Raw genomic sequence first — 27748 nt, 5'->3', positions numbered from 1 at the left:
TTTTCTATGTTGAAAACAGAAAAAATAAAAGTTTGGGTCTATGCAATCACACTCCCAAACTACTACAGAGCCGGGCCTCGGAATGAAGGACAAAAATAAAGAATAAAAGTTTGCCAAATTCAATTTTACTACTAAGTTACCTCTTCTTTACAAAATGTCGGTTTCTAGAAGCCTTAAAAAAAGAGGAGGGAAAAAAAAACAGAATAGATCGAAACAATAATCACCACAATTTTTCTTCAAATAATACAGTTAAAACTGGAGCTGCAGATTTACCAGTGGTCGGAGAAACGATTTTGGAGAGACATATTAAACTAATTTCATGAAAGAATTTTTTATTTTTACTTTTTAATAATTTATTTACTTAAAATCATTTAAATCGATTAAAATCGATGATTTTGATTAATTTAACGTCACAGAAATAAAATTAAATTCTAAAAATTTAAAATATATATGGTTTTTAAATTTTAACAAAATATATATATCTCACTCTGTGAAATATATATATTAAAGGAAAAAGTAAACTACTTAAATAATTGCTCTAAAAATACTTTATCCTTATTTTGACCACGTAGCATTTTTTTTTATCAAATATAACATTGTCGCCAATAAGTATTTTTGTTTTAGTATCATTCCATTAAAATCCAAACGAAAAGTTAATACAATACCACGTATTGTTGACTGTTTTGTAAATTGTATAAATAATTAAATATTTCAAAATTAATTGTAAATCTCCATTACCGTCCTTAACCTCAAAACTAAACCCATACCCTAAATAATTGAACCCTAAACCCCATTATCATCCTTAAAACCCTATTAACATTCAGAACCTCAAAATTAGTTGAACCCTGGACTCCCCTTATTGTTGCATTTCATCAATACCCAAACAAATAGTTGGGTTGTTAAGAAAAATTAAAGAAATAGAGGGGGAAAGGAAGAAAGAACATAAAATATGGGGTATTGGTATGGGGTTTACGATTTATTGATTTCGAGATTTAAGATTTAATTTTAGGGTTAGAAATAATAACAAGAGTTCAAGGTTTAATAGATTGGGGTTGATTTCGAGTTTAGAGACAGTAATAAAATTTATAATTAATTTTTGAAATATTTAATTATATAGGAAGTTGATAGAGCATGGCATTTTAATTAGTTTTTCGTTTGGATTGTTACGGAACAGTGACCAAAATAGGAATATTTACTAACATCAATACTAATTTTGACAAAAAATAATTTTAACATAACCAAAACAAAGAATAAAGTTGTTTTAAAATGACATCTAGCTACGGTGTGAAAAGAACAAACTAAAAAGCATATTTCAGTTTTTGACGGAGCCAAAATCCCCAAATCCATAGCTTATAATTAATTTATATTCTTAATATGCGGCTGTTGGATATTATATAAAGGCACAGACCAAAACCAGTTTTCTAAACAAAACATAAGCGAGGCGTGCGTTCGACATTGGCCCAAAAAAAGAAGTCCAAAACAATTGGAGACAGCGAGACATGGCAGATCCAGTAGTAGCATCACACTTGAGCTTAGTGCTCAAAGCTCCCCCCACTATTTCTTCGCCTTCCCAATTTTTACTGCAACAACACTCAAAGCCAATGGCTTCCTCTCTCAATAGCGCCGCCTCTTTGCGTCTCTTCGCTTCTTCATCTTCTTCCTCTTCCTCCGCCGCCGCTAGACTTTCTCTCCGTTCCACTTCCCTTTCTTTCTCTTCTTCTCTCAAATCCCTCGCTTTCTCTACTCTTTCTCGCCACAAGGTTCTTCCTTTTTCTCCCTTCTGTTTCTCTTTTGGATTTAGGTATGCTTTCTTTTTGTTTCTTTACTGATCTTGTTTTTTTATTGATGAAACAGAGGGGATCGGCTGTCAGTGTGTCGAGTACCGGAGGGTTTAGCTCTGTAGCCAGTCCGAAATGCGCTGCTTCGGATCCTGATCAGTTGAAGAGTGCTAGAGAAGATATCAAGGAGCTTCTCAAATCCAAATTCTGCCATCCTATTCTGGTATGGACACTGCTTCGCTTTGTTTATTGTTGAATATATGAAATAAATGCTTATTTGAAAATTTTGAACATGAAAGAATCGCTTCGTGGTTCATTATGAAGACATATTTTATTTTAATGAAGTTTATTTCATACTTGATGTAATGAAGTACCATATGATACAAATGGTAAACAACATGCTCATTTTTTGTTAAATGAGTTCTCACGTTTTAATTTCTTATGGAAAGACTGGAGTTTCAGAGGGGAAAAAAAGGGGCCCAAATTCCATATATTTCCCTTTTTCTGTTTCCTTCCTATTTTATGAATATTTTGTTCACGAATTGAGAAAACAAAAATACAAGCTTACTTCCATACGTTGTAATAATATGATATATTTTCTATAGGTTCGTCTAGGGTGGCACGATGCTGGTACCTACAACAAGAACATTGAGGAATGGCCACGAAGGGGTGGTGCCAATGGAAGTCTTAGGTTTGAAGTCGAGCTGAAACATGCAGCAAATGCTGGTAAGATATACTTTTCTACTTATAAAGCAATTAGCTTACTTGGTATTTGCTATTGCTGTTGTCTTAAATGTTTATGTTTCAGGTCTTGTCAATGCATTGAATCTTCTTCAGCATATCAAGGACAAGTACTCTGGTGTAACTTATGCGGATTTGTTCCAGTTGGCTAGTGCGACTGCTATTGAGGTCATGCTTGCTATTATTGTGCAAACCAGTATCTTTTTGTTATTGATTACGTAGTTATTGTACTGAGAATCAAGTTGAAATTGCAGGAGGCTGGGGGACCCAAAATTCCAATGAAATATGGAAGAGTTGATGTCTCTGGTCCTAATGAGTGTCCTGAAGAGGGCAGGCTACCTGGTAAATGAGACATATTGGTGCATGATTTTCTTATGTCAATGTAAATTGTGGGAAGATCATGGTGCTTATGATTTCTTAAGTTATGAAATATAACTAGAGATGCGAGACACGTAATCCATTGATGGGAGATGAGCTGCTACTTCTTGAATGGTTACACCATCATTTGAACATCATGTGCTTAAGCGCAACTAGTTTTCTAGATTCCTAGGCAGCTCATTGCATTATTGTGAAATTTGTCATTGTTAGTATCTAATGTATCTTCATATGAAAAAACAAAAAAAAAGGCTGTACTTGGTGTTCATGATCAACTGCATAGACCATAGACCAGCTGGTCAGCTTGGTTGAATCTAAAACCGGTGGCTTCTTTGGTCTGGCAACCATATAAGAACCAGCTAATAGTCGATCAAGTGAAAAACCGGTTCAACCAGATTGAACTGGTAAAAACATTTATATATTTCAAAATTTTATTTGTAATGGAGTTGAACCTTTAAGCTCTTATATATATATAACATTACGGATTTTTTACTTTTAAAAGCTATATGTATTTAGTTTACATTAAATTATTATTAAAAAGTCAAGAAATATCAAACCAGTTTGTCCAACAGGTTGTAATGGAAACTGGAGGTCTAACATGTTTGTCCTCTGGTCTAATTTTCAAACATTGCTTTTAGCGTATCTCCAATTAATTTGGGGCCTGTCTTGCCTTCTTTTTCCCTCATTGCTATTGAGACATTATCTTCCATTTATGTTTAGAGACCACTAACTGTTATAGAATTTCTCTAATGCTTAGCTGCTGGACCCCCTTCGCCTGCCGATCATCTCCGAGAGGTTTTCTACCGAATGGGATTGAATGACAAGGTAAACTTAATTGGAAGATATCCTTAGTTATTTGTCTTTGTCATGGAGTACACAATGATATTAATCATCTTCCTTTTGATATGTAGGAAATAGTTGCATTATCTGGTGCACACACGCTTGGGAGGTCCAGACCAGATCGTAGTGGTTGGGGTAAACCAGAAACCAAGTATACGGTATTTAAGCAACCTCTTGATACTAGGTAGAAAAGTATTTTTGTCTGACCACCAGAAGAATGAAAATTTTAGTGGCTGAAAGTGCTCCAAACAAATGAACTTGGGCATTTCCTCGTATATTTGTCCATTTTACTCCTAGGGTATATTGCCTTTAGATGTGACTTGCAAGCATGAGTTTACACTGTCAAAAGTTGCAAATTGATATCTTGAGTATTGTTTGTCCTTCTCTTCCTTGGAGTAAACTGATTGTCTTCCTGATACAATTTATTGTCAACTGTTTTTATTCCTGTTTTCCTGATTTTTAATAAGCAACTTAACATCTTGTTCGTGGTTGCTAAATTTGCCGGGGATATCATATATATTAATGTCTTCACAATGACTAGGATAATCTGTTTCCTTGAGTGTAAGTTCTAGACCTAGTGGCTATGGTTTTACCCATGACAGCAAGCAAGGATTTAAATAGGATTTTCCTTCTTGAATTACAGAAAGATGGACCAGGAGCACCAGGAGGACAATCCTGGACAGTGCAATGGTTGAAGTTTAATAATTCATACTTCAAGGTTTGAAATTGAAGTCACTTTATCTTTTCGAGTAAGAAGAGATGTATAGGCGCGTGATTCTCTTTTACCCATACATACAGGACATCAAAGCTAAAAGAGATGAAGATCTGCTTGTGTTGCCAACTGATGCTGTTCTTTTTGAAGATCCCTCTTTCAAGGTAAATAAATAGAAATTCAATTTAAGCCAGTAAGAATATATATAATCACAGTTTTGGCTGAGCATTACTCTATTTGCAGGTATATGCTGAGAAATATGCTGAAGATCAAGAGACATTCTTCAAGGATTATGCAGAAGCTCATGCCAAACTTAGCAACCTTGGGGCCAAATTTAACCCTCCAGAGGTAGGTTTGTGAAGAATAGTTGCATGCTTGTTTAACTTTCATGAATAACAACGTAATTAGTAAAGTTGCTACTTTGCTAGGCTTCAATTCCTGTTATTGCTAACTCTACTCTTCTTTTATTAAGATGGTGCATGGGTTAAAACATATACTTGTCAGTATGATTTTTCGATTCATTTATCAAGTTGGAACTTACCGTTAGTTGAACTGATATAAATCCGATTCAATTGGTAAATAATGGGTTAAACCGGTTAAATCGAAAACCAGATTTCTGATTAGTTTGAACTCTAGTGTTTAAAAATTAGAATTGAGAAGGGGTTGAATTTGAACATTTTGGGAAGATCATTGTCATCTAGACTTGCTTTTTAAGCACTCCTTTGAAAATTTTTTAGAGTATTATCTCTCCACGCTCATGTTTAATATGTATTTAACTCTAGTTTCATACGCAATTATATATGATAGAAATGGTGAATAGAATTTTAAAAAATCTTTTTATTAAGTTAAATTAGAAAAATAACTTATTTCTTCTTCATCATAATATATCTAAAATTGATTACATTTGATTATCAGGGCATTGTTTTAGATGATGGTCCCAGATAAGGTGCTGCACCGTAAAAGTTTGTGGCCGCCAAGTGCTCTGACATGAAACGTTATAACCATGAATATCTTATATTATCTTCATCATATATCTATAGCTACTGATTTCTAAAATTGATTGCATTTTCTATGTCAATACCCCCCTCCCCCATGATTGAAGCAGTCTTCTGAAGGAGATTTGTACATGTGCAAACTGTTCATCTTGTCTGTCTTTTTCCCACGATTTTATTGCAGGATTAAAAAGAAAGACAAGTTTCTTGGTTATTGAAGTGGGGTCGTGTGTTATAATAATACAAGGTCACATGTTACAACTTTTTTCAAAGTCCAAAACTGAAAGAGGAAAGAGAAAATAAAATTCAATTCGAGTGCTTTTGAATTGAAGAGAGGGAAGCAGAAGATTGGAGTAGTAGAGGAAGCATTTGGTGGAAGCCCCGATGAGGCTCTACCTACCAACTATTGGTTATCATAGACATTTCTTCTTGCTTCTTATTATCATTGTCAGCAGTGTTTGAAACTGAACTCATTTAATGGTGGTAGGAGCATTTTGTTTTTAATTTCCTTTTTTGCTCTCATGCTGCTTGTCTAATATCTATTTGGACGTTTGTTGAAATTGGTTCATGAGCATCTAATGTTATTTCTCCCAGGTTTATTTAATATATATTATTTAAGGGTTTATTGTGTATAATTTTTAAAACTTAAAGACTTAAAAAGTATTATAATTTTTACTATTAATTTTATCATTTCAATCAATGTGCTATTTAATTTTTTTTGTATTATTAATAAAGAAGGATGTGGATTTGAGTGCATAAAAGTGTATTATCTTTTTATTTATGAATTAAAGATTGACTATGAATATGAATAATTTTAAGTATTGTATAAAAAAAGTTAAATATGGCCAAAACTTATAGTGAGATTGTTTAAAAATAATTCATAGATTTTTATCTTTTTTTTATTTATGGTCTTTTTTAAGTTTTTGGCTAATTTAAAAATAAAATGTTTGCTTTATATTATAAATGGTTAAATATAATTTAGAAATGAAATTTGGTTCAATTTTCAAATCATTATGATTGTTTTGAACAAAAATAAATTAAGTACATATAATTATTGTTCCAATCAAAATTAAAACTAAACATCTTTTTAGAGTTTTATTATCATAAAATAAAGTATAATAAAAATACAAATATGTTTAAAAAAATTTATAACATAAAATCAAATTAATACAACGAGATAAAAAATGATAAATCGTAATAATGATGCATGATGAAATTCAAATTTAGATATTCAAACAAGTCAATGTCCTCATTTACAAAGATGCAAGCAAAACATTTTTTTTATGTGTTATAATTTTAAGAAAATGAGTAAAATAAAATAATTTTAAACCTAATAAATTCAATAACCATTTTTTTTTCTTTTTCAAGAAATCACATTTTACAAATACAGATATAAATATAATGCAAGTAAATATAATATAATTACAAATACGAAAAAACGGTCCAACTTTTTCTAAAATAATTTTTAACATCACATACCCATGAAAAATAATATAAGTGTTGATCATATCTACTATATTTACCTATACCATATTATTAAGAGTACAAGGTTCCAACTCAATTATAAAATTATTAAAATCTCATGCATTTTACAAATATATATATATTTTTAATAATAATTATATTTTTATATTTTAATAAATCTAAAAAAAATACACATAATAAAAATTATAAAATTTAAACCTAAAATATTATAATCTCCCTTATCTCAATTTTACCGCATCAATTAAAATCATATTTAATTTTTATATCGCTTTTTATAAAATTATTACAGATTTTTTCCACTTAGATTTAAAACAAAAAAAAAAACAAAACACAAAGGCGATGTGAACTGAGGGTGGAAACCGACTGTCAAATCTAAGTGAGATTAAAATATTGTATTAATTAAAACACAACAAAACATTTTTTTTTTAAAAACCTAAGATATTATACCAAAATTTATGTTAATCGTCATGGAACACATGTAAATGAAGAGGAGGAACTTAAAACGTAAGTTCTTTACTTATTCTTTAAAAAACACACGTTATTGACTAAAAGATACAAACATAAGATTCGAAACAATAGAACAGTATTAGGACAAAAAACATGTTGAAGAAGTGGACAAATATAAAGATGACCCGACCCGACCCGACCCGACCCGACCCGACCCAACCACACCAACCCCACGCTCTCTGTCTTTTCTTTGGACCATCAGAAAAGAAACAAGAATCCTTCAAAAGTTTTGTTTCTTTTAGAGAAAAATACGTTGTTCTTTTTCGTGTTTTGACCTCACTTTTTTCTATTAATCTCTCCCCCGGGATTGATTGATTGAAGGAACACTGTAAAAGATTAAGAGAGAGAGAGAGAGAGCAAATGATGATGGATTACATTATAGTGCAGTGTGCCCCCATTTCAGCATGCACATGGACTGTTCACTTAATAATTCACTCTCATGCAATTACCATCATTTCCACTTCTTCCTTTTGCTTTTCTTTAATGGACACCCTTTCTTCTTCTTTTTACATTATTTGTTCACTTTTCACCTTCTTTATCGCAAAAATATTAGGTTACATATGCAGGAAAAAAAGAAGAAGTTAATTGACTAAATAGATCGAATTTTTAAAAATTTAGAGAAATAGATCGTTTTTTAAGAGAATGTTAGAAAACTCATCCAGTTAGGCGCGCTTTTTACATAGTTGACAGAAAAGCTCTTCCAATTCGATAAGCTTTCTACTTACATGTTAGAAAAAACGTATCTAGCTGGACATGTTTTCTTTGGACGTATTTCCAATTGGACGTGCTTTCCCGACATATCAACTGAAAGCTCGCCCAACTAACTTACTTAACCAATTAACAAATTCTTTCTGTATATATGGCGTGTCTAACCAAAACCTTTATCTATTTTATTAGCTGATCAGTTTCTAGGCCTTTAGAATATTCGTTAACATTAATTAATAATTTTTATTCATTAACACTAATCAAATCTCTTCTTTTTTTTCAACTCTCTTATCTTTAAACATTGAAAAATATCCCATTGGAAATTATTAAAATGTATTCTTTTTTATTAAGTTTAGCGTTCGATCGAATTAAGTAAAATTTTTTGAGTTGATACGTCATATTTTATCATCTTAGTTCGATTTGAAACTTTTTCTAATCAAGTCAAGTAAAATGAAATCTAAATCGAGTGAAATTGTTTGAGTTAAATTAAAAATTTAAACATGTCAAATTAAAATCTTGTTACAATATAACGAATTCCATATTGGAGCACATAAATTCGAAATCATATATATTTAAAAACTTTTTCAAAGCAAAATAATAATAATAAATAAGATACTTTAGTACGATAAACTTAATTATTAATTAACTTATTTAGGTCCCAGAATTATTGTTTTATAAAATCTTGAAATTTCAACTTTCTTTATATATTCTTTAGATTTTTTTAAAAATTATTACAATTTTTTTAAAATAAATAAGTTTTGGAATTTTTATAAATATTTTGAATTTTAAAAGTTATTTTAATAATTTTTTATATTTTTTGTTGAGTGGGACCAAATTATTCATCATTTTTAAAATTGACAAGGACCAAATAAGTATTTACACCAATATATTATTTCAATTATTCGAATTGTAAAATTTAACTCGAAACTTGAATTACTTATTCGAGTTGACTCGAATAACCCGATTCAATTAACTCGAAATTAAAATTTTTTCGAATCGAATTGAGTTTTGCTCACGCCTACTTTGTATAAAAATAAATTATATTATTATAAGAGTATTTTAATTTTTAATAAATTATTAAATTTAAATAGTTAAAATTTTTAATTTATACTATAAACCATTTCATTAGATAAAATATATCCTCTATTAATTATTTAGTATATTCAAAATTATTTAAAATTTAAGATCATGCATCTTATATATTTAAATAAAACCAAGTCATTGAATCAATAACTAAAACCTTCATTTTTAAAAAAGAAAAATACAAATTCATTTTTTTTGTGTGTATTAATAATTATAAAGCATCAGCTTAATTAGGGTCATTAATGCATTGATATGATGATGACATTTAGCAATCCAAAGCTAATCTCTTTTTTTAAGGAGTATGGAGTAAAGGAACAGTGCAACCATTAGTTGAAAACAGATCCTAAATATATCAAATTTGGATTAAATTAATTTTAATGGATATTAAGCAAAAAAAAAGTACAAAAGTAGCTGGCTATGAATATTTTGGCTAGGGCAATTATTTCGATTTGAATTCAAATATTTTTAAGGTCTTTTTGGATAGATGTTTATTTTCAGTACGGTGTGTTCAATTTTCTTTTTATCTTATGTTATAATATATAATTTTATTACTATCGTTGTTTTTATACTAATAGTAGATAAATTCATCTGTTCTTTTTTTTTTAGAAAAAATAAAGTTGAATAAAATATAGACTATTTTTTATATGTATATATAGAGGTACAATTTGAGGGGTAATTTACCAATGAAAGCCGTTTTTTTTTTAATTTACCGAAATGGGCCGATTTTTTAATTATTTACCGGAATGGGCGATTTTTCGTGAAATCGCGTCCACATCAGCGCGATGTCAGGGTACATGTCAGGACATCGCGTCCACGTCAGCGCGATTTGCTTACGTGGACACAAATCGCGCCTACGAGGATGCGATTTGCTGATGTGTATGAACAGTTTATGTTTTTAAGCTTGTAAAACTTTGAAAGGCCATAACTTTTGGCTCGGTTGTCCGATTGAGACGATTTTTTTTTATTTCGAATAACTTTTCGAGATCTACGCGCTAGCAAACGCCGAAGGCGGTTTGCCGTAGTTTTCTTCGAAAAAGATCCTTTTTTGCCCCTAAATTTGATTTTTTCAGTTTAAAATTGAATTTTGAAACATTCAAATCATTATTTTCCTTATTTATTTGAAGTAAATACCGGATCTTTTTTTACAGAATTGTCTTATATCATCCTATTATAGGTATAAGTCAGCTCATTCCACTTTTGAGAAGTTCCCTAAAATTTTCCATTTTATTCAATTTAGTCCCTAAAACCTAAATAGTCATATTTTCAAATCCAAGCTTCGTTTTTCAATTCAAATTCAATTTAACCCTTCCATAACATTCAAATATTCTTAAATACAAAAATTTCATGCTAATTTTGAAATAATTACACTTTAGTCCCTATACTCGTAACTAACAAATTATACTTTACAAATTAGTCCCTATTCATCTCTAAGCAGTTTGCCAGCGCGTAGATCTCAAAAATTTATTCAAAATAAAAAAAATCGTCTCAATCGGACAACCGAGCCAAAAGTTATGGCCTTTCAAAGTTTTTCAAGCTAAAAAACATAAACTGTTCATGCCACGTCAGTAAATCGCGTCCTCTAGGGCGCGATTTCCATCCACGTCAGCAAGTCTCGTTGACGTGGACGCGATTTCGCGGAAAATGGACCATTCCGGTAAATAATTAAATTGTTGGCCTATTTCGGTAAATTTTGAAAAAAAAAGCTTTTACTGGTAAATTACCCCCATTTGAGAACATACGGCCATTTTTAGTTCCACATGTGAAATTGAAAAAAAAAGTAAATTACATAATTAAATTATTAGTAATTTTATATTTTAGTCACTCAATTTTAAAAAGTTATAAAATGATCGTTGAATTATTTGAAAGTTTTCATTTAAGTCATTAGACTATTAAAATCATTGTTATATTTATCCAATTCAATTTTTTTTATGAAACAGTCAGGAGTGTTACTAAAGGTAGGTAGAGACTTTGACCCTCTTAGCAAAATGGTTAAATTTCCTTTCAGGCCATCCCCAAAATTACAAAATTTAGTTTTGGTCTCTTTAACCATTGGTTAAATATATATGTTTATATATAGTTTTAACTCTTTGGAAAATTGATAATTCAATTTAAGCTTTTTTAATACATATTACAATCTTATATTGGCTTTCTTTAAATAAAATTTCTGGTTTCGCCTCTAAAAATAATTTTAAATGTCACAAATCTGCAAGTCAAAATTCAAAAATCTTTCTTCTTCAATATCCAATACTAACCATTAAATCAAATTGGATTTAAGGTATGCTTTCTACTTGTTGATGGGTATTAATCTATTGTACTGATCATCAAATCATCACTCGGAGTTTACAAGTAAAACTTAAAAAAAATAAAATTAAGAGCTCAGTGACTTAAATAAAAACTTAAGAGTCCATTCCCAACCTTTAAATGAGAGGATAAATGCACTTCAATGCAATCAAACCCATGTCTTCCTATGCGGGTAACAATGCTAATGTCAAATGAACTAAAATTCAATCAGTATTACATATGTTTTTTTTTAATTGTATGCTAAATTAGTTTCACCTAGATAATTTCACCAATTATGAATATTTGGTAGTTTAAAATAAGGTTTTTTTTTACAATACATAGAATTATCCATAATCCCTCCAACCCTTAAATACAAGGATAAATGTGCTTTAGCGTATTTGAACCCACATCCTCTTACACTAACAACAATGCCAATCTAAATAAGACTCAATCACCATTTTTAATTGTTAAAGCGACACATGTGATTAATAGAAAATATTTTACTAAAAAACGTTTTCTACTAACTTTGTTCTAAAAATTGGCCATTTGGTGTCATTTTATCAAATCCTTATCATATTTTATAAACACGAGCTTAACAATATTTTATTTATTATTATTATTTTGCTCCATTTTATTGTCCAAGAGCTAAAATGCAAATTTCAGTAAAATCAAAACCATACATTCAAAGGTGCTCTATACATGGTACTAATGCATGTCTGCATAAACTCTGCTTGAATCAAAATAAAATCTCAAAATTTACTCAATTTTATATACATTTAAATTAAAACATATAACATATATTTTTAATATTTACGTTATAATATTAAATATTTAATTTTTCACATTATACCATTTACATAATATATAAAACAAAATAAAAACAACATATTATAAATTTTGAAACGATCAAACTTTAAGAATATTAAAATTCAAGCATGACTCATATTTTATAATTTTAAATGAACTTAATTTTTTCTATTAAAATTTATATTTTAAATATATCTTTTTTATCTCGAATAACTTGATATTTAAATAACTTTATTTACCCAAATGGTAAAAGAAAAAAATAAATATATTTACTCTTCTTCTTTTTTTCTAGTTCAATAGAAGTACAATATTACTAGTACAAAAGCATGTATTTTTTACGGTGGGTTTGGATGGGTGATTGGGTACGGTGCGGTGCGTTTAGCTTACTTTTTGTCTCACACTACAGTATCGCTACAATATCTAATCTCACCGCCACTGCTAATTTTACACTAACCGCAGGTAAACGCACTGCCCATCCAAACTCACCCTTAATCTCGAAGTTTTGAACTTTTTTGATGGTGCCCTTTTTAACTTTTAAAAATGACATTAAAATATTTTCACTTAAATTTCAATATCCTAATTTCATAATGTTTACTTATTCGTTAATTTCATAATTTCATAATGACATTAAAAATGCATTTAATTTTATTAGATTTAGTCACACTTCAATATAGGTGAAATGAAATATTTTTATGTTTTAAAACAACTTATTTGAATAGTAATCAACTATATTTGATTTTTAGATTTGAAAATTTTAATTCCTTCATTTAAAAATAATATAAAATATGAAAAAAACAAAAATAACATCATAACGAGGTTAATTATAATTTAAAAAATATATATAAAATTTTTATAATTTTATAATTGAATTGATGATTTGATTAAATGTGACATAAATTTAATAAAATGTTTGAATATAACTATTAAATGTTAAATTAGATGTTGTACAATAATAAAAAGTAAAAAGAGTTTAAATATTATTATCTACAAATAAAAAATTTTAAAAAATATTTTTTTCGGTTAAAGGGATTAATATTAACCGGTTTAATTATTACTCGATTTCTTTTTAAACATTAATCTCATTATAGAATTTTATCATCTTTGCTCTTTTTTGATACAATACCTAAAATTACTCATAGTTAGAGGTGTTCAAATTTCGGTTAAAACCGAAGTAATCGGCCGAATCGATCTAATTCGGTTAATTAGAGGTCGGTTAATGATCTTTTAGAAGTTTAGTTATCGATTAATTCGGTTCGAAATCGGGTAATTAACCGAACTTAATAATTAATAATACAATTTATATGTAGTTTCTTTCAATTCAGTTAAATGAATATTATCAACTTATTTTTTTAATATGTTTTATACTTGTTTTAATAAAAAATAAAAATATACAAATTATAGTTCAGTTATTTTTTTTTAAGTTTCAATTCGGTTAACGATTAAAGAATTAAAAAGTTCAATTAATTCGATTAATACTAGTTCGGTTCGATTAACCAAACGGTTAACCGTTTAAACACCCTTACGCGTAATCTTTCCTCAACTTTTAAATAGAAAAATGATGTGTTTCAATATACTCAAATTAAAATCCTCCTGCACCGACAACAACGTAGAAATTACTCAATTTTTTTATTATATAGCGGCATTTTAAAGAAACAAAAAAATTGATAAAGCATTGGTCCAAAAAGTACATAGATGTAACCCAATGTTATTGGCTTCCTTAATTAGCAAGTAAGCTAAAAAAACTATTGTATTTCTTTGGACAATGAAATTATTTATATTTATTTTTAATATTTAAATTTACGCGTATTTGTGTTGAAAACAAGGCCAGTATTTGGTTCCAATTAAAGACAAAATTCTTGGGAATTCATGTATGAATATTACTCTATAAAATTGGTTTGGTGGACTGGAGCAACTCCCTTAGGAAAATTATTTACTTTGAATTTTATTATTTTCTGTGAAGAATTTATATTTAATTAAACCTCATCAAGCGAAACTCTCAACTGGGTTTATTTAAATCTATTTTTTTAGAAAAAGTTGATTCAACCTATGACTGCCCCCATTTCTCTAGAGACTTCACATTTACGAGAAATGAGAGAGAATATATTAACTGCTTTATTTTATTTTATGTTTGATTAAGGTGGGATTTGGATGGGCGATTGGGTGCGGTGCGATGCATTTAGTTTACTTTTTGTCTCACGCTACAGTATCACTACAGTATCTAATCTCACCGCCACCGCTATTTTTACACTAATCGCAGATAAACGCACCGCCCATCCAAACTCACCCTAGAGATGCCAATTGTCATTCTTCTTTATGAAAATTTCAAAGCTTCCTTTGAGTGTGGAATCCACCAAGCTAAATACAATCCTTTAATCGTATTTTTTCTCTTAAATATTTTCACATAATAATGACTCCAATTAAATTAATTTAAGCTTCAAAATATTTTATTTACATTATTAAATTTTCAATGTTACATCGCTTAAAGCGTTTTGTTATTCAAAAAACATTAATTTAATCTTAAATTTTAAAACTAAAAATAAAGTGAAACAGAGAGAGAATGGTAGTTTATGCAAAAGCTTCGGAAATCTCGGAATAATTTTTTTTACAACATTTATTTTTTTTCTGAAATTTTTATTTTAAATTATGACACTTAAGAACTAATATCTATTTTAACGGTTAAATTAACGATTTAAAAACAAAATATCATTGGTGTTTTAAAGATATAAAGAAAATGTTTTAAAATTTATGGACTAATTTAAAATAATGGTCATTGTTTGGAGATGTTTGATGCGATTAACTATTTTATTTAATTATTGTATTATAAGCAATACTTAGACCGTGCAATTTGGACCGTCGATATTGAACGTCCCCAAGCCGTCCATATTTTCTAAAAGAAGAATATAAGATTTAATCAAATGGTCCCGAATCTAGAATTAGTTGCCTTTCACAACATCAAGATGCACTGTAAATAAGTGGTTCATAGTTTAGTCATTATAATGATAATTAAGATCATAAATAATATATCTAAATAACTTTAATTACAATCAAACATGATAAATTATAATCAAATTAATAATCGAAATATTAGAAAATATTCAAACATGGAGACTTAAATTAAAATAAAATATGAAAAGAATACATATAATTTGTACGACTGAAACTTAAACTATGTGCAAGTTTTTTGGTTTAAAATCTGATCGTAATGTGAATTTAAACCCATTAAGATTAAAGACCTCTAAGCTGCTAGAGATTATCAAGTCTTATTGAAAGGTTAAATCTAAAAGAAGAAGGAGGAATTAGGGTTTAGGGGACAAAGGAAGAATGAGAGATGGTCCTGAAGGCATTAAATGGGTGGTAGGAGCAATGCATGTCATAGTAAATGCATGTCATGAATAAACACCAACAAACATTTACTCTATTATCAAAGTTGCATCATCAATGTCTACCCTCTCCTCAAATTCATCCACCTTTCCCGAGGTCGCACTTTGGACATCTATTTTTATGACTTTAGTTCCAATTAAATATTTATTAATTTTAATGGTAACAAATTTTATATAAATGGGATTTTTTTACAACAAAATCTTGAAATGGTAATTTAATCATTTTGTGTCTCACATCTTCTTTTCGCTTAATATTTTGGGTTTCTTTTTTAATTTCTTTTAAGAGGGTAGGGTTGAGTAAAGTTTGATTTGATTTGAAAAAATCGAAAATAATTTTGAATTTCAAGTCAATCGAATCGAGTTATTCAAATTATTCGAGTCAACTCGAATAGTGATTCGAGTTTTAAGTTCAAATTGAGTTAGATTTTAAAATTCAAGTAACTCGAATAACAAATTGGTGTAAATACCCTTTTGGTCCCTACCAAGTTTTAAAATGAGCAAATTGTTTCTCTCTACAAAAATTACAAAAAAAATTCAAAATATTGATAAAAATTCCAATATTTGTATTTTTAAAAAATTATAAAAATTTCAAAAAAAAACTAAAAGATATATAAAGAAAGTTAACAAAATTAAAAATTTTCTAAAACAATAATTTTGGAGACCTAAATAAGTTAATTAATGAGGCCCACTGGACCAGAAGCTTCTCAAGCTCAAGCATTTACTTTTTTAGTTAGAGACCAACGTCTTGGGGCTAACGTGGGATCCGCTCAAGGGCCTACTGGGTTAGGTAAATATCTAATGCGTTCTCCGACCGGAAAAGTCATTTTTGGAGGGAAAACTATGCATTTTTGGGATCTGCGTGCTCCTTGGTTAGAACCTCTAAGAGGTCCCAATGGTTTAGACTTGAGTAGGTTGAAAAAAGACATACAACCTTGGCAAGAATGGCGTTCTGCGGAATATATGATGCATGCTCCTTTAGGGTCTTTAAATTCTGTAGGTGGCGTAGCTATCGAGATCAATGTAGTTAATTATGTCTCTCTAAGAAGTTTGTTAGCTACCTCTCATTTTGTTCTAGGATTCTTCCTATTCGTGGGTCATTTATGGCACGCGGGAAGAGCTCGCGCAGCCGTAGCGGGATTTGAAAAAGGAATTGATCGTGATTTTGAGCCTGTTCTTTCCATGATTCCTCTTAACTGAGATAATTGAGACAGGAGATCCAATGCTTAACGTAGGAATCAATTTGTGCTTAACGTAGGAATCAATTTAATTACACTATATATATTGAAGGAATCAGGTGATATTTAAAAAGTATTCTGTTTTCCTTTCGTTTCAACTCATATTCTATCTAAACTATTTTTTTTCTGGCTCGGCTATTCCACCTAGTCGAGCCATTCCCTTTTATTAATATTAAGATTCCTAATTAAGAAGCCAGGAAAAAGTAATAAAGAAAGAAATCTATTCATCGAGCAAAAGGAGAAGGTTATCATACTAAAGTATTTTTTTTATTTTACTTTGAAAAATATTCAAATATATATGGTTTCAAATTTACGTGCTCTAACATGAAATTAGTTATACGGTAACAATATTTTAATTTGACATTTTAACTCGAATAATTTCACTCGATTCGATTCATAAAAAAATTAAATTGAGTTAGGAGGATAAAATAGGACTCGTCAACTCGATTAACTCGAATTTTTTTCACTCGATTCAGTTAAACGCTCTAGTAGGGTGTCTCATTTTAAGATTTCCGGTATTAAATTAGTTTGGGTAAATTTTAAAATTATACATTAGTTTTGATTTAAGTTAAAATTTAACATGTGAAATTTGATTTGGTGTAATTATACATATGAAATTTTGATTGTAATTCAAATATATACATGAAATTTTGATTTCGATTCAATTATACATATGTAAAGAAATAAATACATTAATTTATTTTATATTAGATAAATATAATTATTTGTGCATGCAATATATAAATATAAAATGATGCTATATCGATAATTAGGTTAATAGTTTGTGAGAATTTAATCAAATCAATATTTCATATATATAATTGCACAAAATCATAGTTCTTATATAAAATTAAACATTAAACCAAAGTTCATGTATAGTTTAGAATTTTATCCCTTTATTTCATTTTTTCTACAATAATTATATATAGTTTAGTTTATGAAGAACATACTATTATTAATAAGAACCATGGACAATAATAATATAAAGACACAACGTATGGTACAAACGATAAATAAACCGTTACAAATTAATGCACAAAATTCGTATCTACAAAGTAATCTCAAAAGAAGAGAAAGACAAATTGACAGTAAGTGCAACATTGGAATAATTCAAAAACAAACTAAAGATACATAATCAAAACCTATAATAAGATTATTAAAAATATAATATAATATTTTAAATATTAATGTTGATGATTCTTAAATTACTTTTATTAAAAATTTAATTTAGGCTGATTGAGTTTTATCTCTAATGACAAAATATATTATAAAACATATATAATTAGAATTTATAATGAAAGTGTTTAAAAAAATAAAAAAGAAAAAAACCATCAATTTGATGGGTTGGATTTCTTTTCAACAGTGATGGTACTGCAAGAACCATAAAACGTATAATCTGAAGGAAAAATAAAATGAAAAATGGTAAATGGGGAGTAATAATGACCAATGTCGGGTTCCACGAGCCTTCTTCTTCGACTTCTTCTCTTTCTGCAACTCCGAGCCCCCTTTCTCTGTAAATCTAAAAACAATACTGTCCTTTTCTATCAAACCCTTCATTGAAAAAAAAAAATTGGCATCCCCACAGATACCCTTCACGCATCTCTATAAAAATTATTATTATTATTATTTCTTTGGTGTACTGATTCTGAATTCAATTGCTACAATCCAAACGAGAAAAAAAATACCCATATCTCAGTTTCATCAATCTCAAACTATTCTGTCTGTTTTCTCTGCATGGACGGTCATTTTTTGCTCTCACCAATCTCAACGGTCAGATTTATATCCTCCCTTAAGTCCCCTCTTTTTTTTTCACTCTCTGTTTCATCACTTCATTCATTTGTCGTTGTGGATTTTTAGTAGTATTCGTTAAACACGCTCTTGGATCTTTTGTTGATAAAAGAAATGGTTGTTTTTCTGGGATTGTTTTATGGGCAGGAACCATGAATGGAATTACTGGATCAAGTTTCAATCTGGGTTTTTGTTCTTCTCCTTGTTCTTATTGTTGTTCTTCTTCAGTTTTGGCTACGGTTTTCGTTGCTAATAGAATTATTATGGGCTGCGGACCTTCCAAGGCCGATGACTTACCTTTGGTAACTCTTTGTAAAGAACGCAAAGAGCTGATCAAAGCGGCGACGATTCACCGCTCGGCTTTGGCCGCCGCTCATGTGACGTACTTTCACTCCTTGCGTGATGTTGGTGAAGCAATCCGTAGGTTCGTCGACGAAGAGCTAGTCGTCGGATCCTCCTCTTCAGCTGATTCCCCTGTCCTCACATTGCCTTCTGATGAATTCAAATCCTCGAAACAGAAAAAGAAAAAAGACGACGATGTTGTCTCCTCTCCTTCAACTTCACTGTCCCATTCCATTGAAGAACACGGTAAAAACGCGGCAAAACACAAAGAAGAAAGTGATGGAGAGGGTTCTCATTTAGATTTGTCATCTGCCTCACCTTCAATTTCCGGGTCAGGTTCCGGTTCACCTTCGGGTCATGTTGAAATGCACCATGGTCATAGCCATAGCCCAGACCAAGAAGGGCCAGGGCCAGCTCCTTACGGTTACAACTATGGCTATGGTGCTGGTGGGTATGGTGGTTATGGCTATGGATATCCTTACCCTCCCCCTCAAGAAAACTGGGGAACTAATGGTAATTCTTCCTCTTATATGTATTACATGAAGAAATCTGCAACACCTTCTCAATCTTTTGTTTATCAGGAGCCTGAAGGACATTATGGCTACTCAAGTTATCCAAATGGAGGCTATTTTGGATACCCTATTGGGTCTCAAGAATATGGATACGGGCAGAGGAATTCTCCTCCCGGTCCACCACAACCACCGCCGGCGCCGCCGTCTCCGCCGAGAAATTCGACGTGGGATTTTCTTAATGTGTTCGATACTTTCGATAACAGTGGGTATCCCAGTTACTATCCGGTGGCTAGATATGGTTATGGGTCGACTACGAGTAGTCCGGACTCGAAGGAGGTGAGGGAGAGAGAAGGGATCCCTGATTTGGAAGATGAAACAGAGCCTGAAATGCTTAGAGCTGCTCACAAAGAGAAGAGGAAAATGGTGAAGGAGGAAATGGATCATAATTATAATGATAGTAATCATAAAATCGGGAACTTTGGTGAGGGAACTTCAGAGTCAGTTCAAGTTCAAAAGGTTAATAGTACTGCTGAAGGATCAACTTCAACTTCTAAAGCAGTCTCATCAAGCAAAAGTGAGAGCTTGGAGCCTGGTGATCATATTAATATCAGTACAAGTAGTGGAAGTGATACCATTGTTACAAAGAGTTCCGAGGAAGACTTTCCAAAGAGCAAAAGGGTGAGTTTTGAGGTAGAAGAGGCACCAAATTTGGATGTTGACTCTTCAAAGCCTAGCAGTTTGACCACATTGTCCGTCCACGGCACGAGGGATCTCCAGGAGGTTGTGAAAGAGATTAAGGATGAGTTTGAGACTGCCTCTAGTTATGGGAAAGAAGTTGCTGTTTTGCTTGAGGTTGGCAAGTTGCCTTACCAGCAACGTAAAGGAACAGGGTTTAGAGGTGGGTTTTTAGTGTTTTTTGAAGTTAACCCATTGAATATGCTTGGTTAGACTTTGAGATAGAGATGTTTAGAGATTTTTACTATATTGGTATGGTCTGAAAACATTCAGCATTAGTTGCAGCTGAACGACAGGTTTCTTTATACATACCCTTTGTATCTTTCATGATTGCAACTGTTCAATCTTTGGGTGCATAATTTGTAAGTCATTTACTATGGTGCTGTATTGAAGCTTACATCTCTTTTGTGCAGTGATATTTTCCCGGATCCTGTACCTGGTGGCACCTAACATGTTATCATCACCCCCTCCACCTGGACCATCAATACGAATAACTTCTAGGACAATGGAAATGGCAAAAGAATACTGTCAGGTTGTAGAACAGGATGAAAAGCATAGAAATCTTTCATCAACTTTGGAAGAGCTTTATGAATGGGAAAAGAAATTATATAAAGAAGTCAAGGTATGCATAATATATAAATACTGAGAAACTTTTTGCTTCTTTATTTACCAATGATTGTTTTTCTCCTTTGTATCTATTGCTGAATCAATTTATATATTATAGGAGTGAAAAGGCTGTATTCGTATGGCATAATAGTTATTATTCCATAAGCTATCGTATTTTAGTTATTCATTTTTTTGGTGTACTCAAAATGTGATGTTCATTGGATTGTTTGAGGTTCATCTGGTATTTCTTCTGTTTTTGTTATTATTATTTTAATGAACTTTTTACCAGTTTCTGTTATGTCAACTCTTTCTTCCCGAGTAAACAAAAAGCAGTTGGTAATTATTGGATTTTAGAACTTAGAACCCTTGTTCACCCTATTGTCTCGGCTTGTCCAAAATAAAATAAAAATGTCTATTCAAAAATTGAGAATCTCAATGATTTATTGTCTTTTATTTCTTTTTATATATTAGCCTATCCATAAGATTACAAATGAAACCTCAATTCCTCTGTTTGAGCTAGAAGAGACTGTCCAAATATTCCTTGAATATTCTAAGTTGTAATTAGTTTCTTATCATTCAATGAGTGCCTTGTATTTCATAAAAATCGGGGGCAATGTAACGCTTTCATAAGGGCCAACCTATCCAATTTTCGGGCATTAAGATACGTTTCAGTGCGTTAGTAGTCATTAAGTGATTCTATATAATCTGGAATCCTTCGATGTGATTCTAGCCCTGCGCTATTTTCTTGCACATTGGATCAAATATTAATCCCATGTAACCAATTGCTTGGATGTATTAACTAATTTTCATTCAAAGATGTTTTGAAAATACTCTGGTATGCTTATTGAATGTTTGTTTTTTCCCCAAATTTAGGATGAAGAAAGGCTACGGGTTATTTATGAGAAGAAGTGTAAGAGACTTATTATGTTAGATAACCAAGGAGCAGAGTCCAGCAAGATTGATGCAACCCGGGCTTCAATAAGAAAGTTGTTGACAAAAATTAATGTTTGTATAAAGGCTGTTGAAGCTATATCAACTAGGATACATAAGCTTAGGGATGAAGAACTGCAGCCTCAGCTTACCGACTTGGTTTATGGGTATTGACTTCTGTTATTTTCCTAGTTAAAATTGATCATTCTTGTGCTTACCAATTAGTTATCTTCATGAATCATAGTGCTTTGCTTGTGGTTTTCATTGAATCATAATTAATATGGTTCTACTACAGTGCATGCAGAACAGTTTTAGCTTCTAGTTTTAGATGAATTCAATTATATTCTGTAGTGATGTTGAATCATGCATCTACATGATGATACTTGTATGTATTGGAACTACGCGGTTCTTTCCTTGTATCATCGTGCAACTTCTTGTGGGGGAGATGATTTAGTCAGTGTGTTCGGAGGTAGTCAATGTGTTTAGGGTTATCTTTCATGACAACTGAGTGCAACATTTTACTTCTCGAGATTCTTATGCAATGATACGTGGCCTTTTATTTTGCAGGTTGATAAGAATGTGGAAGTCCATGCTTAGCTGTCATCAGAAACAGTTCCAGGCCATAATGGAGACCAAAGTTCGATCTTTAAGAGCAAATACCGGTTTTGAAAGAGATTCGGGTTTGAAAGCTACCATTGAGCTTGAGATGGAGCTTTTGGACTGGTGCACTCGCTTTAATAATTGGATTAACACCCAAAAGGCATATGTTGGGTCCTTGTACGAGTGGCTCATGAGATGCATTCAACGCGAACAGGAAATGACTGCTGATGGAGTTGCTCCTTTCTCTCCAGGCCGAGTTGGGGCACCGCCGATTTTTGTGATTTGCAATGATTGGTACCAAGCGATGGATAGAATTTCAGAAAGAGGTGTAGCAAATGCCATGCAGAATTTTGCTTCCAGCCTACACCAGTTATGGGAAAGGCAAGACGAGGAGCAACGACGGAGGACCAGAGCACAATATCTCTCGAAGGATTTCGAGAAACGACTAAGGGAATTACGGTTACAGAGGCAGAGGATGGAGCAGGAGCAAGACTCATTGGATAAAACTGCAGTTTCCAAGGTTCCTTCCGAAAGTGGAGTTTCGCCACTGGATGACCTAAAGGTGGATTTGGATTCTATGAGGAAGAAATTAGAGGAAGAGAGAATCAGGCATAAGGATGCCATCAAATTGGTTCACGATGCTGCTTCAAGTAGCTTACAAGCCGGTTTGGTCCCAATCTTTGAAGCCTTGGGCAACTTTTCCTCGGAGGTTTTGAAAGCACACGAGCAGGTCAGACTTGAAAATACTGCAGTCTCCTAGCTTTGATGGTATCTCCCATGGAAGAAAGCTTGCCCTTGTTTATGTGCATCACTTGCCATGGAAGAGTGATGGATATGGCTATGTACTCTGTGTGGGGCACATACATTTTTTCCCAAGTTTTTCTTGAAGAGTTCACGGAAGTCATATCTCCGTACTACATCAAACACAGATATCAATATGGGTGCGGAGACAACAGAAAATGACCTTAAATGAACTTGTTTGGGGTGGGGGTGTTGTAGAATTATTGATATAAAACTGAAAGTTCGCAGAAAGAAGTTGTATCCCAGAAGATCTTTAACTTGAAAACCTTAAATCCCCCAATGTTGATTAGAATTAACCTCCTGAATGATATATAGTTAGGTAGTAGGTTTTGTACAGGAAAATATTCGTTTATTGATTGATTGGTTGTAAGTTACAACTGTATGAGAGGAAGATTGTAGTTAGGTAGTTAGAAGTAGACGTATATTGTAGATCAGTAACTTCAAAAATTATATATTTTTTGACTGGTTAGATATATAGAAATAGTTATTTTTGTTCTTGTTAAAACCATCTTTGTTTGCTATGATTCTGTCATTATTAGGAATTTGAGCTCCAAAACCATGATTCTGCCATTTATATTGGTTTTGAACATCTCTTCTGGAGGTGGCTTTTTGGGTCCCCCCCTCTTCATTGTTGAATTTCTTTTTATGATAATAATATAATTAATTGTGAAATAAAATTACAATTTAACATATAGTTAAAAAATTAACTATTGTTTATTCTAATTAAAGTATTATTAATAAATAACAAGATTGTCTATGTTTCTTTTATGATGGTCTATATTCTAGGTTCGTAATTATTTCTTCCAACAATATTGTCTCTAAGATTTAAACTTGCGTTCTCTTCTTTAGAATACAATGTGCCTTATCATTACACCTAATCACTTGCTGGTATTTTACATAATTATTTTCACCCAAATTATCATCCCCTATCATTATTTTTCTTATAATGATGGTTTCATATTTGGTTACTTTATTTATTTCTTAATACCATTGAAATTAATTTTACCATCAAAGATATATTTTCTACTATTGATTACTTTATTTTTCTTATCATGATGGTTTCATATGTTGGTTGCTTTATTCATTTCTTAATACCATTGAAATTAATTTTACAATTACCAAATATAAAAAACCATATATCATATATTTTTCATCAAATAAGTTGTTGGAAAGAGACTTCAAAACCCTTGGTGGAACAAGACAAAATATTTGCTATTTCATAGCTTCTTATCATGTCACTATAACATATTTTCTGGAACAAACCATATACACATAAAAGGTATTTCATATATTTTAGTACATAGTCATATTAGAGGACCATCGATTGTCCAATCTTTGGACTATAACATTATACATTTATACACCCTTTATCAATGATATTATTAGTCAATTTCTGACTATGATCAAAATCATATTCATCACTTAAAATGGATCAAATAACATTCATATTGTTATTTCCATACTCACGAGATCTTTTGGTTATGATTTCCAAAGTAAATTTCAAAATTTACATCTCAAAACGAATCATGAGATTATAGATCATATCTAAGTCGTATATAAAACCACATGCACCATCATTAAGCATGACATTGATTTTAAATATATGATTATCACGTTCACATTTTCACTAGAATATTTTATACCGGAATAGTCGTCTTTATATAAGCCAAAATTTCCACTATTCTACTTAACAAGAAAAATTAGTTATCCAATTTTCGAATAACTTATTTTATTTCTAGTCAAAACCACTCGTACTTCGACCTTTATAACATAGACTAAAAAATGTGTAATCATATATAAAACACATTTAACTTATGATTATTTTAAATCAACCAAGATTACTCATATTATATGATCATCTACAAATTTTTAGTTTTAGTAATTAATACACTTAAAATATGTCTCATCGATAATATCCAAACACAAACTAAAACCATGTCTTAAACATTCATCATCACCACAATCAACCAACATGCTCTTAGACACCTCAAATGACAACTTAAAAACATGTCAACCAAAAATCTAGGCTTACCTATTTAATCCATCTAACAATTCTACTAAGATTCACCACAAAATAATTACATACAAACATATATCACTCACACCAACATTACTAATATGCCTCATTCTCAAACCAATATATATAAGTTGGTTATATAAACAAAATATAATTTATAACATTTACACAAACCAAACTTTGATCCAATCCACACAAAAGCCTATACATGCCATATAAACCGTATCGAACATTTCAAAAACTACCGGAATAAGCTAGATAGTGTGACTTGAGTGTTGATCCGATCGTCCAACATTCTGAAAACCTACAAGGACATTAAACAACTCAAATAAGCTTAATGAAGCTTAGTAAGTTCGACGGAATAAATAAAAATCTTACCGAACTAACTATAATAAATCAAATAATAAAAATGATTCACGATAACTCCATGTCAATCAGAACTTCAATCGATGAATACATCCGTTTTCAAGTTGTTACCAAAAATAAATAACATGTCTTTCAATTTCAATAAGTAAATCACCTTACCAAATCCTTCCCATTTGAAAAAAGATTTACGGATAATAGTACATCGTTAACAGAAGCTCATAAGAGCTGGTCCAGCTGAATATGCCAACAGAAGCTCATAAGAGCTTAATAGAAACTCATAAGAGTTAAACAGAAGCTCGTAAGAGCTGAACAAAAACTCATAAGAGTTGAACAGAAGCTCGAAAGAGCTGAACAGAAGCTCGTAAGAGCTGAACAAAAGCTCAAAAGGGCTAAACAGAAAGTAAAACACAAGAGTTCGCAACAAATGCTGAACCTCGATTTACTTGGGTAATTTTCTGATATTTTCCTCTAATACCGTCATACGCCAAATCACGAATGTACTCGGATCCCGCGTTCAATTCAAATCGAATATCCAATTCTATCATAATTCGTACAATAAATTATTTCCAACAATAGAATATATGCTTAATACCAATCATCAATTTATACAAATTTAAATTTAACCGTACGAACTTACCTGGATTAAATTGTAGTAATTGTAGAAGTTCAGGGACTATTTTGCTATTTTTTCTTTTTCACGAGTATCTACGGGATCTTGATCTAAAATATAAAATTACTCATCCATTAGCATATATTTCATTTTCAATTCATTTCACAATTAATACTCTTTTTTTGAATTTACACAATTACCCCAAACTTTTACAACTTTTACAATTTAATCCCTTAACTAGTTAATCTATCAAATTAACAAAATTTTTTATCAATCAATAATTTATCTAAATATTCTAGGCCATCATAAAGCCCTTAATAACCAGAAATTTACTACCAACCCTAATATTTTAACCTTTTCACAATTTGATCCTAAAATCAATATTTAACAAAATCACCTTATAAAATCATCATACAACTAAATTAAAGCTCTAAATCCATATTATTCATCAAAAACATATAATATTAATCAATGGCAACTTCCAAAATTTTTAATAAAATAAAAAAAACTAAGGTAAGATTTAGTTGAACCTAATTGTAACAATCTGAAAAATATAAAAAATTACAAAAAACAGATAAGAATTGGACTCACATGAAACAAACATATGCAAAATCAGCTTAAAATCTCTCTCCCATGGCTGTTTCGCGGAAATTTTGAAGAAGAAAAGCCCAGAAAACCTTAAAATCCAAGTTTTTTAATTTTAATTTCATAAAATTTACAACTTTGCCATTAAATGGCTTTTTTTTTTCTCTTACTTATGCCGCCTCACCTTTTATTTTAGGCATATTTAATCCTTAATTCCTCCCTTGGTTATTAATTAGGCCATTTAATTTATTTTTTATAATTAATAAGTTTTGCACTTTTTTCAATTTAGTCCCTCTTAATTAATTAATTATCGAAACGTTAAAATTTTTCAACGAAACTTTAATACTACCTTAATGACACTCCGTAAATATTTATAAAAATATTTATGACTCGATTTATAGAAACGAGGTCTCAATACCTCATTTTTTAAAACCACTTGATCTAGGGTTTTACCATTCGAACCTAATAATTCATTATAAAACATAAATTACCAATTCAAAAATCTTTTTAAAACCACATTTGACTCGTAAATATTAAATAATAAAATTTACAAGCTTACTCGCCGAATTTAGTGACCTCAAGCCACTGTTTCTGACATTACTAAAAAATCAGGCTATTACAAATTATGTTTGAATAATGTCATCACCATTCAAAACAAATGTATTGTTCTGATCCATTAATATATCCTTTCTCGATTGTGTATTTTTCATCCTATCCATTTTATTTCCTTCTTTTTTTCAATCATATATTATATAATTTGTTAATATCAATCATAATTATGCATGTTAAAAATATTATGCATATGATAAACATATTAATTTACTTAACTAATGAGATCTAATTTATGGAACATGACATACATTTCATTGCGATAAATATTTCTTCTAAATCAAAAATTTGATAAGTTCACTAACCTCGATGCAACCACATTTCTCG

At 30.7% G+C, this 27748-nt stretch overlaps 3 protein-coding genes across 5 annotated transcripts; all 3 read left to right on the top strand.

Annotated features, from left to right (window-relative positions):
- The first annotated feature begins 1427 nt into the window (after positions 1-1427).
- LOC107924317 (probable L-ascorbate peroxidase 6, chloroplastic) lies at positions 1428-6042 on the top strand. 3 transcript variants are annotated; one of them, XM_016854702.2, is made up of 12 exons: positions 1428-1760; positions 1855-2001; positions 2384-2504; positions 2587-2687; positions 2774-2861; positions 3652-3719; positions 3806-3892; positions 4378-4452; positions 4533-4610; positions 4690-4794; positions 5362-5440; positions 5623-6042. In XM_016854702.2, exons 1-11 carry the CDS (start codon positions 1500-1502, stop codon positions 5389-5391), a joined length of 1161 nt encoding a protein of 386 aa, XP_016710191.2. In that variant the 5' UTR covers positions 1428-1499; the 3' UTR covers positions 5392-5440; positions 5623-6042. The 3 variants fall into 3 exon arrangements, with proteins under 3 accessions (XP_016710191.2, XP_040948061.1, NP_001314166.1); XM_041092127.1 differs by lacking the exon at positions 5623-6042 and having other exon boundaries at positions 5362-5441; NM_001327237.1 differs by lacking the exon at positions 5362-5440 and having other exon boundaries at positions 1602-1760; positions 5623-5942.
- A 10321-nt stretch (positions 6043-16363) lies between these two features.
- On the top strand, positions 16364-17059 carry LOC121217115 (photosystem II CP43 reaction center protein). The gene has a single exon (XM_041092675.1). The coding sequence runs from the start codon at positions 16364-16366 to the stop codon at positions 16880-16882; it is 519 nt and encodes a 172-aa protein (XP_040948609.1). The 3' UTR covers positions 16883-17059.
- A 1280-nt stretch (positions 17060-18339) lies between these two features.
- On the top strand, positions 18340-23733 carry LOC107902580 (nitrate regulatory gene2 protein). Its single transcript, XM_041094321.1, has 5 exons — positions 18340-18690; positions 18856-20460; positions 20711-20919; positions 21777-22000; positions 22401-23733. The coding sequence occupies exons 2-5, from the start codon at positions 18861-18863 to the stop codon at positions 23191-23193; spliced, it is 2826 nt and encodes a 941-aa protein (XP_040950255.1). The 5' UTR covers positions 18340-18690; positions 18856-18860; the 3' UTR covers positions 23194-23733.
- The last annotated feature ends 4015 nt before the right edge of the window (positions 23734-27748 follow it).

Source organism: Gossypium hirsutum, chromosome D05 (assembly GCF_007990345.1).
Source record: "Gossypium hirsutum isolate 1008001.06 chromosome D05, Gossypium_hirsutum_v2.1, whole genome shotgun sequence".
Classification (NCBI taxonomy): domain Eukaryota; kingdom Viridiplantae; phylum Streptophyta; class Magnoliopsida; order Malvales; family Malvaceae; genus Gossypium; species Gossypium hirsutum.
Note: the sequence above shows the minus strand (reverse complement) of the source record. Positions and strands in the feature narration are given on the sequence as shown.

Coding starts and splice junctions, on each gene's coding strand:
- LOC107924317 (XM_016854702.2), top strand. CDS start 1,500: ATGGCAGATCCAGTAGTAGCATCACACTTGAGCTTAGTGCTCAAAGCT. Junction 2,505..2,586: donor GAAACATGCAGCAAATGCTG/GTAAGATATACT, acceptor TTTATGTTTCAG/GTCTTGTCAATGCATTGAAT. Junction 2,862..3,651: donor TGAAGAGGGCAGGCTACCTG/GTAAATGAGACA, acceptor TCTAATGCTTAG/CTGCTGGACCCCCTTCGCCT.
- LOC121217115 (XM_041092675.1), top strand. CDS start 16,364: ATGAGGCCCACTGGACCAGAAGCTTCTCAAGCTCAAGCATTTACTTTT.
- LOC107902580 (XM_041094321.1), top strand. CDS start 18,861: ATGAATGGAATTACTGGATCAAGTTTCAATCTGGGTTTTTGTTCTTCT. Junction 20,920..21,776: donor AATTATATAAAGAAGTCAAG/GTATGCATAATA, acceptor CCCCAAATTTAG/GATGAAGAAAGGCTACGGGT. Junction 22,001..22,400: donor CTTACCGACTTGGTTTATGG/GTATTGACTTCT, acceptor TTTATTTTGCAG/GTTGATAAGAATGTGGAAGT.